Source organism: Giraffa tippelskirchi, chromosome 5, assembly GCF_054371585.1.
Source record: "Giraffa tippelskirchi isolate mGirTip1 chromosome 5, T2T-mGirTip1v1.2.pri, whole genome shotgun sequence".
In the NCBI taxonomy this organism is placed as follows: Eukaryota; Metazoa; Chordata; class Mammalia; order Artiodactyla; family Giraffidae; genus Giraffa; species Giraffa tippelskirchi.
Window position 1 is genome coordinate 127,511,559 of NC_137279.1, and position 16,517 is coordinate 127,528,075.

The window sequence follows — 16,517 nt, forward strand, 5'->3', positions numbered from 1 at the left end:
GCTCGTGGACCCTAGAGCACGCAGGCTTCAGTAGTTGTGGTGCATGGGCTTAGTTGCTCACAGGATGTGAAATCTTCCTGGACCAGGGATCGAACCCATGTCTCCTGCATCAACAGGCAGATTCTTATTCAGTACACCACCAGGGAAGTCCATCCACCCTTAAATCTCTACACCTCTGCTCCAAATGCAAATTTCCTATTAACTCTGTAACATGCCCATCCATGTTACTGTGAAGTCCTAACTCAGCATATCCAGAACCAGACACATCATCTTTCTGAGATAAATGCTTAGCACCATACCTGGCACATGACAGGTATTCGAAGCTACTATTTCCCTGTTCTCCATCTTCCCCATTGGGGAAGTCTTCCTAAAATGGTTTTAACAATGTCTTTCTGCTTTTTTATGTTCTATGGCCCACCTCTGCCTAACAAAACATGAGGTAACCCCTACATTCAAGATCTGACATTCAAGACTCCATAAAAGGACACCACCACAGGCTTATATTCATCACTCCCCTGCTTATGCTCCAAACTGCCTTTTTGCTGGTCATCTGCCTGTTTCTCTCACTGCTCTGCTCTGGCCTTCAAGAAATGATATTTCCCAGATGCCAAATTGACTTTCCAGTGAGACACTGACCTAAGATGAGGACAGAAGGAGGGAAGAGGGTATTTCTCTCCCTCTATGGCTTGGGTTGGGTTGCAGCTCTGCCATTTCCCAGCTCCCACCAGGCAATCCCCCACCACTGGATACCTCAGGATTCTGGGTTCTGGGAACACCACCTCCTCCCATGTCCCGCTGGCACTTGGGGTAATAAGAGGTTTCCTACTGTTGGAATTTCTGAGTTACCTACACTTTGATCACCCATATGACAGTTCCCCATATTACATTCCCTGAAGTGATGTGTCTTTCTGCCTGGACCCAACTGACAGATTTCAGCCAAACCAAACTAGCTGATACTGAGTGTTAGGTTAGTCAACATATACCACATTCTATGCACGCTAGCTACTGTGCTGGATATAGTAAGTTTTCACCTTTTATTTCTGTTCATATGGTTAACTCCACCTAGAGTATTCTCCTTGCCTCCAACCCACCTAACAAAATACTACTAACCTTTCAAACCCATTCAGAAACCAGTACTTTGAGCATCTTCTCTGTGCAAGGCAATAGGCCAGGCGCTCGGGGTGCCCAGGGAAGGACTAAGACCATCCCAGGCATCAATGAGCTGATGCTCTACATTTCTTCATAAAATATTTTTTGTTTTTTCCCCACCAATACGTGCATTCTTGGAGTTCCCATTTGACTCTGCTTATTTTTACTTTGTTTTTAATAAACACTATAGCACTTACTAAGTGCCAGGCACTTTCTAAGGACTTACAAATACAACTTATTTTATGTAACCATTATGTATGTATGTATTTATGTATGTATGAAATGTACATACATATATAACAATTTAGGTAACCTTTAGGTAAACCTAGGAGATAAGTCCTACTATTATCATCATTTTATTAATGAAGAAACCAAGGCACAGAGAGACTAAGTAGCCTGCCTAAAGTCACAGAGCCAATATGTATAATTCTGTTCGACTTTCATTTTAGCTATGCACTATAGCTATCTGCATACCTATTTCAGCATCACCAGCAGAAACTGCTGGACTTTAACCCTTTCTTTTACAGTTACAGAACATATGATTTTTAGCTGGGAATGATCCCACCTTTCCATGGGATGTGAATGAACGTGGTTTGTGCAACTTCTGGGAGGTGTCCTCAAAGAATGGTGAGCTTGAAATGTCCCTTTACCTTCTCCCCACTAACTAGTATGCTGACCTGATGGCAGGGGCAGCAGCAATCATCTTGGACCATGAGGTGGAAGTTGCATTTTGAAGATGGAAGAATAAGGAGCCTGGGTCTCCTGATCAAGTAGCTGCCATAGAAAGTGAAAGAAGTTGTAAAATATTTTTTTAATTGTTTGATACAGAAAGCCTCAGATCAAGAGGAAGCTGGAATGAAACCTCTCTGAGCCCCTGGTCTTTTAAGGTCTGTACTGGCTATAGGTGGCACTAAGATAGGAATGTCTCCACCTTTGGGGCAGAGCTCCCACTTTGTCAATACCTTCCTGAATTCTGAGTATGTGAGACAGAGCAGTGAAAGAGGTCACAAAGGAAACAGGTCCTCAAACATGGAAACCTATAATTTTCCCTTCTCCATCTTCATGCTTTAAGCTTTGCCCTCTTCCTGCTTGCCTCAGAAGAGCAGGCACTCTTCCCTCATGCTTAGGCTAATCCTTTTACCTTACCCCCATAACATTTTTGCACCTCAACTTTCTCATCTGTAAAATGGGGAGATTTTGTACTTTTTAGGATCAGGGGGATAATTAAATGGCAAAGGTTAAATAAAGTTGCTAGCATGAAGCAGGTGTTTAGAAAAATATGAGATGTCTTCCTTTTCCTCTTGACTCGGTCCTCCTCAAGAGGAAACTTACTCCATCAGTCTTTGGAGATAACGCTTCTTGCTGGATTTCTTCCTATTAATACCTCCCTGGCTACTCTTTTTGTTCTCTCTGAAGAACTCATTCTTTGACTATCCCTCAACTGTCTATGCTCCAGGTTTTTGTCTTCAACCCTCATCTCTCCATACACCATCTACACTCCCCCGCATGACCTCACATGGTCCAGAGCTTCAGGTGCCATCTGTAGGTGAATGAATTTTAAATGTCAAGCCTAGATCAGCCTCCTGGGCTCCAGACCTTCTCTTTCTTCCCTCTTTCCCTACATACCTACTTTCCTTTTAGTCCTTTCATTCAGTAAGTATTAACTGAGAGCTTGCTACGTACTTGGCATTGCGTATCAACTGCCACTGTGCATCTTCTCCAGGATGTTCCACAGAGACTTCAGGCTCAACACATGCAAATCTGAACTTGATCCACTTCTCTCTCTGTCTGTCTGTCTCCTTCGTGACTGCTTCAGCATCCACCCATAGTCCCTGATTAGAAATGGGAGTTTTTTTCTGACTGCCCCTGCTCCTCTATATATCACTTAATTCATCAAGTCCTATCAATTTGGCCTCATTTAATATCCCTCAATTTGTATACTTACCCTCTCTCCAAACCACCTCCCTAGTTCCAGCCCTCATCATTTTCCTACCTAGATGACCTCAACAGCCCTGAACTGGTCATCCAGCCTCCCATCTTGTGCTGTTCCAGCTTGGGATCCATAATTCAGAGGGCTGACACTGAACACACATCCAAACCCACAGCTAATACCCTCACTGATGAAAAGCTGAAAACATTCCCTCTAAGATCAAGAACAAGACAAGGGTGCCCACTCTTGCCACTTTTATTCAACATACTAAAATAGTTTTGGACATCCTAGATACAGCTATCAGAGAAGAAAAGGAAATAAAAGGAATCCAGATTGGAAAGGAAGAACTAACACTGTCACTGTTTGCAGGTGACATGATACTATATGCAGAAAACCCTAAAGGTTCCACAAGAAAACTACCAGAGCTCATCAATGAATCAGTAAAGTTGCAAGATACAGTTAATATCTAGAAACCTGTTCCATTTCTATACACTAACAATGAAATAGCAGAAAGAGAAATTAAGGAAACAAATACCATTTACCATCACATCAAAAATAATAAAATACCTAGCAATAAACTTACCAAAGGAGGCAAAAACCAGTACTCCAAAAACTATAGACATAAATGAAAGAAACAGATGAAAAGATGTACCATGTTCTTGGATTGGAAGAATCAATATTGTTAAAGTGGCTATATAACCCAAGGCAACCTACAGATTCAATGTGATCCCTATCAAATTACCAATGGCATTTTTCACAGATCTGGAACAAAAAATTTTTAATTTCTAGGAAATACAAAAGACCCCTAATAGCCAAAACAATCTTGAGAAAGAATAACAAGAGCTGGAGGAGTCAGGCTACACTTCAAAGTTACAGTAATCAAAACAGTATGATACTGGCACAAAAGCAGACACAGATCAATGAAACAGAAAAGAAAGCCCAGAAGTAAATTCACTCACTTATGGTCAAAATTAATCTACAACAAAGGAAGCAAGAATATTCAGTGAAGAAAAGACAGTCTCTTCAATAAATGGTGCTGGGAAAACTGGGCAGCTACATGTAAAAGAATGAAATTAGAACATCTTGAATACTGTATAAAAAACTCAAAATGGATTAAAGACCTAAATGTAAGACCAGATACCATAAAACTCCTAGAGGAAAAGATAGGACACTTTTTGGCATAAATTACAGTAGTATGTTTTTGGACCTGTCTCCTAGAGTAATGAAAATAAAAACAAAAATAAACAAATGGGGCCTAATTAAACTTAAAAGCTTTTGCAAAGCAAAGGAAACCATAAAAGGACAACCTACAGAGTATAAAAAATATTTGCAAACAATGTTACCAAGAGATTAATTTCCAAAATATACAAACAGCTCATACAGCTTAAGAAGATCAAAAAAACAACTCAATCAGTATATGGGCAGAAGACCTAAACAGACATTTCTCCAAAGAGGACATACAGATGGCCAACAGTCACACAAAAAGATGCTTAACATGGTTAATTATTAGTGAAAAGGAAATCAAAACTATAGTGAGGTATCACCTCACACCAGTCAAAATGGCCATCATTAAAAAGTCTACAAATAATAAATATTGGAGAATGTGTGCAGAAAAAGGAACTCGCCTACACATTGGAGGGGGATGTAAATTTGTATAGCCACTGTGGAGACCGCTAAAGAGGTTCCTTAAAAACTAAAAATAGAGTTGTCATATGATCCAGCAACCCACTCCTGGGCATATATCTGAAGAAAACTCTAACTTGAATTAACATACTTGCATCCGAGTGTTCAATGCAGTGCTGTTTACAATAGCCAAGACATGGAAGCAACCTAAACGTCCATTGACTGATGAATGGATAAAGAAGATGTGGTATTCACATACACACACATATGATGGAATATTACTCAGCCACAAAAAATAATGAAATTATGCCATTTGCAGCAACATGGATAGACCTAGAGATTATCATATTAAATCAAACAAAGACAAATAGCATGTGATATCACTTCTATGCATCTTTAAAAACAATACAAATGAACTTATTTACAAAACAGAAATAGACTCACAGCCAAAGAAAACAAATTTATGGTTACCAAAAAGATAAGAGGGGGATTAACCTAATACACGGAGAAGGTAATGGAACCCCACTCTAGCACTCTTGCCTGGAAAATCCCATGGATGGAGGAGCCTGGTAGGCTACAGTCTATGGGGTCGCTAAGAGTCGGACACGACTGAGCGATTTCACTTTCACTTTTCCCTTTCATGCACTGGAGAAGGAAATGGCAACCCACTCCAGTATTCTTGCCTGGAGAATCCCGGGGACGGTGCAGCCTTGTGGGCTGCCGTTTATGGGGTCGCGCAGAGTCGGACACAACTGAAGCGACTTAGCAGCAGCAGCCGCAACCTAATACAGACTACTATATACAAAATAACAGTAGATTTAGAACTATACTCAATATCTTATAATAACCTATACTGAAAGAGTATGTAAAAAAAAGTATTTTTATATATAACTGAATCACTATACTGTACACAACACTGTAAATCAACTGTATTTAAATTAACATTTTTTTAAATAAAAACAAGAAAAGTAGGTGAGTACTTTAGTGCAATAAATAGCACAGGAATGTTGGTTGTCTATAAAACTATCAGATTTAACTTTAAAAAAAGAAGTTAAAGCCAAAATATGATGTCTATTTAAAAGAAAACAAACCCAAAAATATTTTCTAGATACCTACTGTGTGTGTGGTGGGTTTGGTAATTTTTCTATTCCATCATTGGTCATTTTCTTATTGGTTTGAAGTAGTTCTTTACACACTAAGGAAACCAGCCCTTTTTTGTGATATGTATTATAATTGTTCTTTTCCAGTTTGTCTTTTGATTTTGTTTATGGTATTTTATTTTTTTGTCTTACAGAAATCCATATATTTGGATTTATTGATTTTTTAGTGGCGTCTACGTTTGGAGTTATATTGCTTCAAGTTATTAAATAACCTCTTAACATTTTTTTTTTACAACTTTTTAAATTTATTTTTTAATTGAAGGAAAATTGCTTTACAATGTTGTGTTTTCTGCTGTACAATGATGCAAATCAGCTATAATTACACATATATCCCCCCTCCCTCTTGAGTCCAAACATTGATGAACTCCGGTTTTGTTATTTTCAGCATGTAACAAAGGAAGGGTTTTTTTAAATGTAAGATTATAAAATTTATCTTCAATGTTCTTTTTCAGTGTCATCTTCTCCTTCAGGATGATTTTTGCTAGTCCTTTCCTTCTTATGTAATATCCTACGGGCTTGGTGATTCCTTAGCTAACTAGGACTACGTATTTATTTATTTAAAAAAATTATTTATTTTAACCTCCAGATCCTAGATTTTCAGGCAATGCTCTGAACTGCTTTGTTTTAGCTCTTTATGCATGCCCTTACAGGGCAATTACATGAAACTAAAATTAGACTGTTAATGAAGAAAAATGGTTAACTACCTTCCCCAGAAGTATTTGTATTTTCTGCACATCACTAATTCCTTACAGAGGCATGTGTGCATGTACTCAGTCATCCCCTACTCTTTGCTACTCCATAGACTGTAGCCTGCCAGGCTCCTCTGTCCATGGAATTTTCCAGGCAAGAATACCAGAGTGGGTTGCCATTTCCTCCTCCATTAACATTTTATTTTAGTGCTTTTGATGGTCATATTTGTATTTTCTTCATCTGAAATATACCTCTGTAAAAGGACTGAAGTGAGAATTTTGACTCAGAATCACTGACAATGAACATTCCTCCTCTTCTAAGCAAATTTGAAATGCCACTTTTATCACTGTTAGTGACAGTAAAATGGATACAATCTCTATGAAAGCCATGAATCAAGGAAAATTGGAAGTGGTCAAACAGGAGATGGCAAGAGTGAACATCAACATTCTAGGAATCAGCGAACTAAGATGGACTGGAATGGGTGAATTTAACTCAGATGACCATTATATCTACTACTGGGGGCAGGAATCCCTTAGAAGAAATGGAATAGCCATCATAGTCAACAAGAGAGTCCGAAATGCAGTACTTGGATGCAATCTCAAAAACGACAGAATGATCTCTGTTCGTTTCCAAGGCAAACCATTCAATATCACGGTAATCCAAGTCTGTGCCCCGACCAGTTACGCTGAAGAAGCTGAACTTGAACGGTTCTATGAAGACCTACAACACCTTTTAGAACTAACACTCAAAAAAGATGTCCTTTTCATTATAGGGGACTGGAATGCAAAAGTAGGAAGTCAGGAAACACCTGGCCTAACAGGCAAATTTGGCCTTGGAGTACAGAATGAAGCAGGGGAAAGGCTAATAGAGTTCTGCCAAGAAAATGCACTGGTCATAGCAAACACCCTCTTCCAACAACACAAGAGAAGACTCTACACATGGACATCACTAGATGGTCAACATTGAAATCAGACTGATTATATTCTTTGCAGCCAAAGATGGAGAAGCTCTACACAGTCAGCAAAAACAAGACCAGGAGCAGACTGTGGCTCAGATCATGAACTGCTTATTGCCAAATTCAGACTTAAATTGAAGAAAGTAGGGAAAACCACTAGACCATTCAGGTATGACCTTAATCAAATCCCTTATGATTACATAGTGGAAGTGAGAAATAGATTTAAGGGACTAGATCTGATAGACAGAATACCTGATTAACTATGGAGAGACGTTCGTGACATTGTACAGGAGACAGGGATGAAGACCATCCCCATGGAAAAGAAATGCAAAAAAGCAAAATGGCTGTCTGAGGAGGCCTTACAAATAGCTGTGAAAAGAAGAGAAGTGAAAAGCAAAGGAGAAAAGGAAAGATATTCCCATCTGAATTTAAAGTTCCAAAGAATAGCAAGGAGGGATAAGAAAGCCTTCCTCAGTGATCAATGCAAAGAAATAGAGGAAAACAACAGAATGGGAAAGACTAGAGATCTCTTCAAGAAAATTAGAGATACCAAGGGAACATTTCATGCAAAGATGGGCTCGATAAAGGACAGAAATGGTATGGACCTAACAGAAGCAGAAGATATTAAGAAGAGGTGGCAAGAATACACAAAAGAACTGTACAAAAAAGATCTTCATGACCCAGATAATCACGATGGTGTGACCACTCACCTAGAGCCAGACATCATGGAATGTGAAGTCAAGTGAGCCTTAGAAAGCATCACTATGAACAAAGCTAGTGGAGGTGATGGAATTCCAGTTGAGCTATTTCAAATCCTGAAAGATGATGCTGTGAAAGTGCTGCACTCAATATGCCAGCAAATCTGGAAAACTCAGCAGTGGCCACAGGACTGGAAAAGGTCAGTTTTCATTCCAATCCCAAAGAAAGGCAATGCCAAAGAATGCTTGAACTACTGTACAATTGCACTCATCTCACACGTTAGTAAAGTAATGCTCAAAATTCTCCAAGCCAGGCTTCAGCAATACGTGAACCATAAACTTCCAGATGTTCAAGCTGGTTTTACAAAGGGCAGAGGAACCAGAGATCAAATTGCCAACATCCGCTGGATCATCGAAAAAGCAAGAGAGTTCCAGAAAAACATCCACTTCTGCTTTATTGACTATGCCAAAGCCTTTGACTGTGTGGATCACAATAACCTGTGGAAAATTCTGAAAGAGATGGGAATACCAGACCATCTGACCTGTCTCTTGAGAAACCTGTATGCAGGTCAGGAAGCAACAGTTAGAACTGGAAATAGAACAACAGACTGGTTCCAAATAGGAAAAGGAGTACATCAAGGCTGTATATTGTTACCCTGCTTGTTTAACTTCTATGCAGAGTACATCATGAGAAATGCTGGGCTGGAAGAAGCACAAGCTGGAATCAAGATTGCTAGGAGAAATATCAATAACCTCAGATATGTGGATGACACCACCCTTATGGCAGAGAGCGAAGAAGAACTAAGGAGCCTCTTGATGAAGGTGAAGGAGGAGAGTGAAAAAGTTGGCTTAAAGCTCAACATTCAGAAAACTAAGATCTGGTCCCATCACTTCATGGGAAATAGATGGAGAAACAGTGGAAACACTGTCAGACTTTATTTTTTGGGGCTCCAAAATCACTGCAGATGGTGATTGCAGCCATGAAATTAAAAGACGCTTACTCCTTGGAAGGAAGGTTATGGCCAACCTAGATAGCATATTTAAAAGCAGAGACATTACTTTGCCAACAAAGGTCCGTCTAGTCAAGGCTATGGTTTTTCCAGTAGTCATGTATGGATGTGAGATTTGGACGGTGAAGAAAGCTGAGTGCCGAAGAATTGATGCTTTTGAACTGTGGTGTTGAAGACTCTTGAGAGTCCCTTGGACTGCAAGGAGATCCAACCAGTCCATCCTAAAGGAGATCAGTCCTGGGTGTTCATTGGAAGGACTGATGTTGAAGCTGAAACACCAATACTCTGGCCACCTCATGCAAAGAGTTGACTCATTGGAAAAGACCCTAATGCTGGGAAGGATTGGGGGCAGGAGGAGAAGGGGACGACAGAGGATGAGATGGCTGGATGGCATCACTGACTTGATGGACATGGGTTTGGGTAGACTCCAAGAGTTGGTGATGGACAGGGAGGCCTGGCATGCTGCGGTTCATGGGGTCTCAAAGAGTCGGACACGACTGAGCGACTGAACTGAACTGAACTGATCAAAGAATGCACAAACAAGACTTTGACCCAGAAATTCAATTTCCTAGGAATCTATCCTACAGATAAATTTGCACTTGTGTACAGTAATATAAGAATAAGGATGTTCACTGAAACACTAGGAAAATACGGCCAACTATTGGGGATTATTAAATCATTATGATACTTAGGTACAATGGAACAAGGCAGTTCTATTGCACTAATAAGTGAGTTAGCAAGCATAGCCTACCACCAATGGCAATGCGAAACCACCTACATCAATAACATCGACAAACATAAAGAGGGTAGATGCAGAAATGCTGACATGGGCATAAAATAAATCCGAAAATATTTCCAAGAAACCATTTTCACTGATGGCTTATAGAGTTGAAAGGCTGGGAAACAGGAAGAACAAAGATGTTTAGTTTTCCCTGTACTTTTTTTGACAATTTGGGATTTTGTATTTTTTGCATGAATTGTTTGTTACAGCACTGTTAAAATTTCATTCACTGATTTATTCGCATTCATCGAGATAGAACCCTAATCTCGTGCAAAGACATGAATTGTCAGAAGGGCTTCGTCGGTAGCTCAGTCGGTAAAGAATCTGTCAGAAGAGGTACAAGATAGCCATGCCTAGAGGAGCTGACAGGCAGAGTGGACCTTGGGTCTCTTTGCACCGGTATCATGGAGGAGAAAAGCAGGCGTTCTTATTCGAAAGTCAGATTCCTGGGCCCCACTGGACTGAATTAGAGTCCCGGAGTGACGCCCAGAAATCTGCAGTTGTGACAGGATCCCACTGGGGATTCCAGTTCGTGACAATCTGGGGCCTTCTGGGCTAGCGGACTGCTCACCGTGTGGGCGCGTTGTCTTGTCCTTCGCTCGCCCCTCCCTCCCTAGCAGCCACGATCGCGCCCCTGGCGAAGGGGTCTGGAGCCAGCTCTCCCGAACAACCGAGACCGGGGCCATCCCCGCGTTCTGCTTGGGCCGAAACCGCGAGGCCTTGCCTCGTTGCCACCCGGGCTGCTTTTCCCAGTTCCTGGATCAGGCTCCGGAGTCGGCAGGGCCTTGGACCAGAGCCACCGAGCCAGGGAAGCAGGGGGAGGGATAGACTAGAGGTGCAAGCGACTAGAAGAAAAAGAGCTGCAGAAAGCCCAAGGCAGTGGGGAGAGCGGACAGAGAATGCGAGGCGAGTGTACACCCTTTAAGAAAAGGAGAGAAATGACTGGTGTAGAAAATAAAACAGGTGTAGGGAAAAAAAAGCCTCCGACTCCGCCGGGACTCGAACCCGGAACCTTTGAATGCCTTCAGCCTCTAGAAGTCCAATGCGCTATCCATTGCGCCACGGAGCCACCTGTTGGAGTTTTCGCGCATCTGCTCTGTTAAGCCAGAGGCGACGGCCCTGCGCCCTTCCCACCGCCCCCGTAACTGTTGGTCTGTATCACTGAGGCCAGGACACTTCCAAACATCGGCCGCTGGCGCCCGTCCTCATTCGGCGACCGCCTTTTAATAAAGTTGGCGTAGCCTTGCAAGAGAAGGGCGGTTGGGAGGGCGCCGGACGCGGGCTGGTGAGCCTGAGCGCAGCCGCAGCCCGGTCTCCCGCCCGCCATGGGCGCCGCCGTACCTGGCCGACCAGGACAAATCAAGCCCGCGCTCTTCCTCCCCGGCTATTTTCCTTTCCGATCTTCCCCGCCTGCCCGCTCTCCCTCGGCCGGTTCCGCCCGGCCTGGCCCCGCCCCGGGGTTACAGGCCTCTGGCCGGCAGTTGCGCCTTTAAGCCGGGCCGGTAACGCCGGGCACTTACGTCGCACCGTTTAGCGGCCGGTCCCGAGCAGCGACCCCTCCCGGGTCCCGAGCTCTTCCCTGGCCGCACGCGGCCAGCATCCGCCGCGGCGGGCGCGGGTCGCGGCGACGTCTGTGTGAATGCTTGTGCGTGTTTATTTGCGCGGGGTTCGGCAAAATGGAGTTTGGGTTGCATTTCGCTCCCCACAGACCCAGAGCCGAATTTCTGAGGTATCCGGGCCCTGGTGGACTGAGGGGGGCGACGCGCCCCGCGCTGCAGCATCCTCCGAGAGCTCGTCCCAGCGTCGGCAGCTGGCTCGGTGGGCGCAGCGCAGCCGCCGAGTCCGCGCGGCCAGAGCACGCGGCTGCGTGGGCGGCGGCGGTGAAGGGCCTGCGCGCGTGGGAGCGCGGGGAGCATGCGTGAGCGGTCGCGAGCAGTCGGGGGGCGCGTGCCCGAGAGCAGCCGCGGGGTTTCCGGGAGGCGGCGCAGCCATAGTTCGGGTACGCTCCCTCTGCTCGAAAGGGCGCGGTCGCCACGAATCCAAGGGTTTGTCTAAGGGGACCTGGGGTTTCAGTGCTCCGTGTAATTCCTATCAGTACGCCCCGAAAGCCACTTGAAATAGACGAGCCAAGTAAAAACCGTGTGGTTGCCCTGCGAACGCCTCTGCATACAAAACCCTTGGCCCCCGCTCCAATCAGCTTGCGGTTTTCCGAGCCCGCCTGCTTAGAAATTGCGAGGCTGCTAATGTGTTATCTCTTCAGGCTAGTTTGCAGCCCACCCTGTGGTCCCCCACTCCGTTCCACTCTGCCCAGCTACATCGTGCCTTTCGCACCCTCTCCCAGTGCGAAAGAGGGAGGCAGCACCCAGGAAGGGTCGAGTAAAGTAAGGATCAGTGCATTCTTATTTAACTTCACTTTGATTACGCCAAAGTCTTTGTGTAGATCACAACAAACTGTGGAAAATTCTGTAAGAGATGGGAATACCAGACCACCTGACCTGCCTCCTGAGAAATCTGTATGCAGGTCAAGAAGCAAGTTAGAACCGGACATGGAACAACAGACTGGTTTCAAATCAGGAAAGGAGTAGTCAAGGCTGTATATTGTCACCTTGCTTATTTAACTTATATGCGGAGTACGTCATGCGAAATTTCGGCCTGGGTTAAACACAAGCTGGAATCAAGATTGCCAGGAGAAATATCAATGACCTCAGATACAGGTAATACCACGCTTATGGCAGAAAGTGAAGAGGAGCTAAAGAGTCTCTTGATGAAAGTGAAAGAGGAGGTGAAAAGCTGGCTTAAAACTCAACATTCAAAAAACTAAGATCATGGCATCCGGTCCCATCACTTCATAGCAAATAGATGGGGAAACAGTGGCAACAGTGACAGACTTTATTTTCTTAGGCTCCAAAATCACTGCAGATGGTGACTGCAGCCATAAAATTAGGAGACGCTTGCTCCTTGGAAGAACTGCTATGACCAACCTAGACAGCATATTAAAAAGCAGGGACACTACTTTGCCAATAAAGGTCCATCAAGTCAAAGCTATGGTTTTTCCAATAATCGTGTATGGAGGTGAGTTGGACCATAAAGAAAGCTGAGCGTGGAAAAATTGATGCCTTTGAATTGTGGTGTTGTAGAAGACTCTTGAGAGTCCCTTGGACTGCAAGGAGATCAAACCAGTCAATCTTAAAGGAAATTAGTCCTGAATATTCATTGGAAGGACTGATGCTGAAGCTGAAGCTCCAATACTTTGGCCACCTGATGCAAAGAACTGACTCCTTGGAAAAGACCCTGATTCTGGGAAAGATTGAAGGCAGGAGAAGAGGACGACAGAGGATGAGATGGTTGGATGGCATCACCTACTTGATGGACATGAGTTTGAGCATGCTCTAGGAGTTGGTGATGGACAGGGAAGCCTGGCATGCTGCAGTCAGTGGGGTTGCAAAGAGTCAGACACGACTGAGCAACTGAACTGAGCTGAACCACTGCAATGTTATGAGCCAGATACTATCATCCTCTTTATAAGGAAGGGAAACTGCAGCTCAAGAGTTTGAATGACTTGTATAGGGAGGCCCTGCTGGAGTGTGACAAGAACTTTGAAGAATCATCTATTTTACCCTACTTGCCGATTATGACATCTTGCCAGTTTCATGGATGTTGACAGAACACATAGGACTCCTGGGTCAGAGATGAAAGACTATCACCATAACCAGAGTGTTAACATGATTGTATCAGTTCTCTGAACCCCAGTTCTTACAGGAAGGAAGTGGGGGGGCTCAGATGGATGATTGCATACAAAATAGGTTGCATTACATAAGAGGAATGCTGATCTTGGGGAACCTGCCATTTTATAGCAAGCAGTAAGCAAGCCAGCTCTTTGTCTCATAGAGAGACATTCCCTAATCCTTCAAGGTTGCTCACTGCAAACACAGCCTGGAAGAATGACCCAAGTGAGCAGGGTCTTACATTCTTAGCACACTCAGCAAGAACGTGCAGGGATGCTAAGGGCCTGTGTTCATTGCCTCTCCAAACAATGCCAGAGCCCAGACTGATGCCAGGTTTCATTTTACCATAATACATAAAGTTTCTTGACAGTAAACACTTTATGTAAAACATCATTATGCCCCCTTTAAGATGAATGAAATAAATATCCTCACATGCAGGAAGGAGAAATTCTGACATATACAAAATTAACTCTTAAAATAGCAAATGACTTCAGAGTGTTTTTGTTTAATCTTTTTTGAACTTGGAAATGTGCCAGGCATTAGTGGCATCTTAGAGTCTTCACTAGTCCTTGGAATTGCAATGGCTTAATGTTTCCTTGGAATACCATACAAAGGAATTTGGGGAGCATTGGAGCCAAATCACAAATGATGAATTATTGACATGATTAACAGTTCAGACTCGTATATGAAAGGTCTGGGAAGGGGGAATAGAAAAAGAAATGACATGTTAAGGAAAGATGTGTTTGTCCTTAATTCCACTTAATAAATCAAGCAAATAATTTTTAGATATTTGATTCCTTTAAGTAGTTGAGATCAAAACCCCTTGTCTTTGTCATGGAAAACATTACCAAGATACAAGGTTACCAGACAGTGTGGAAAAACCAGGTCTGGTGTGACCAACTCTGTGAGCAATCAAGGTGTACTCTTTTACATCTTACACTTAGATGCCTGGGAAAGCCATGGCAGAACAAGTGCTATGTATGTTCTCTGGCGATAAGTGGTTTGTAGTGAGTCTGGTTCTAGAGGCAGCAATGTTAGCATGTAAAAGGAATGAAAATCTGTATTTAGTTTTCCATCTAAGGAGAAAGATCCAGTAGGTTTTCTCATCCCCTTTCCTAAATCTAAGAGTTGAATTTTCTCAGGCAGTTAACAGCCATCACATAACTTGCACCAAGAATTCCTACAGGTAAAAACAGACAAACCTCTTCCTTTCTGCCGACAGAGGGAGCCAAAGCACGGACTATATAACCACCTGTGAGCCAGCTGATCTTCACCCAGCTACAATTTGAGTTCCCTGGGCAGCAAAACCCTATTTCATCTTGGTGTCTTATTTTTAATTTCAGATCATTATACCCCTCTGGGAGTCTGCAGTAGCACTTCTCATGTTTGTATAGAAGGATTATTTTTAAGTTACTGAGTTCTATTTGCAGTGCTTAGAAGCAGCTTCAGCCTTCCCCAGAATCTCTAGAAATCCACTGTATTTCTATTTATTTTCACTAGCTTTGCTTTGCTCCAGAGGGAGAAGGTCATTGGAGTACCAGTGTAATTCAATTCAAGGAGTATTTAGGGAGGATACAGTTGGGCCTACTGTGGGAGCTAGAATAGAAGTTTAAGACACAGTCCCTACCTTTAAGGACACTTCAGATTCCTTGGGAGAAATACCTGTGACTATGAAACAAGGAGAAAGCTAATGCAAGACGGCATATGAAAAAGTGGCAAAATGTGATTGGGTATCCCTACCAGTAAACTGTTTTTGAGTTTGCATTCCCAAATAAAAAGCATATACTCTATACTAATTATCTTTTTTAAAAGAAAAAATGTAAAGGAAGAGATTTTTTTAAAAATCAAACACTCCGAGACTGGCAGTTAGGAACATAGGCTGTGAAGTCAGACTCCTGGTGTTCACGTCTCGGTTGTACCTGTAATTTGTAAGACATCAGCTTTAACTTTTCTGAGCCTTCTCCACCTCTGAAAAATTCTAAAGCTGTTGTGAGGATTATGGGAGTTAATCCTTAACAAGGGTTTCTCTCTGTCCTGGCACACATTAAGTGTGTAACAACTGTTTGCTGTTATTATTAGCAAGCAGCTCTCAATAAAGAAACCTCATACATTCTGCGGAGAAGGCAATGGCAACCCACTCCAGTACTCTTGCCTGGAAAATCCCATGGACGGAGGAGCCTGGTAGGCTGTAGTCCATGGGGTCGCAAAGAGTCGGACGCGACTGAAGCGACTTAGCAGCAGCAGCAGCAGCATACATTCTGCAGGAACAAACTGACCTCAGATACAGGGTCAGCTAAATTTGTTGCAACTCAAGAAACATTCTCAACCTCCCTACTGGACTCCTACTCAGCTGTTGACATCATATTTACAAGATGTACCAAACAGAATGCTCAGCTTCTGCATGATGTACCAAACAGAATGCTCAGCTTCTTCAACTAAAACATCTACCTTCAGCTCCGTGGTTTCCTCATTATTCTCCCCCAAAAAACTTGTGTGGATTCTTATCTTCCTGAGTGCAACCACATGGTTTCCCAAAGCAAGAGAAAAACAATGCATCCCTGAAGGATTTATGAAGACTCTTCTCTTGCCAGACAAAATCTGCTCACAACACTTAAATGATTGCTTTTTTTCATCTTAATAATCTTAGTGCTCACCATTAAGCAAGCTATTTAATATACCAGGTGGCAAGGTGGAATAGGCGAAGGAAAAGAAAAAGTGCCAGGATGAAGGAATTTAGATATTAATGTAGAAAAGAGACACAAAAGAGTCCTTATGAATGTACAGCTGGGGTGAGGG

General features: G+C 43.0%; 1 protein-coding gene and 1 non-coding gene across 6 annotated transcripts in view; both read right to left on the reverse strand.

Moving 5' to 3' along the window:
* LOC145504906 (uncharacterized) overlaps positions 1-14,695 on the reverse strand; it is a 35,885-nt gene extending 21,190 nt beyond the window's left edge. For all 5 annotated transcript variants that reach the window (XM_081486280.1, XM_081486278.1, XM_081486281.1 and 2 more), the window contains exons 1-3: positions 11,517-14,695; positions 2,833-2,981; positions 1,827-1,923 (exon numbers count right to left, since the gene is read on the reverse strand). In XM_081486280.1, the coding sequence (XP_081342406.1) occupies positions 1,827-1,923; positions 2,833-2,981; positions 11,517-11,912 (642 nt within the window). In that variant the 5' untranslated portion in view covers positions 11,913-14,695. The remainder of the gene's footprint in view (positions 1-1,826; positions 1,924-2,832; positions 2,982-11,516) is intronic.
* TRNAR-UCU (transfer RNA arginine (anticodon UCU)) lies at positions 10,981-11,065 on the reverse strand. Its single transcript is given in 2 exon segments — positions 10,981-11,016; positions 11,029-11,065. It is a non-coding gene; the product is annotated as a tRNA-Arg (tRNA).
* Positions 14,696-16,517: the final 1,822 nt, after the last annotated feature.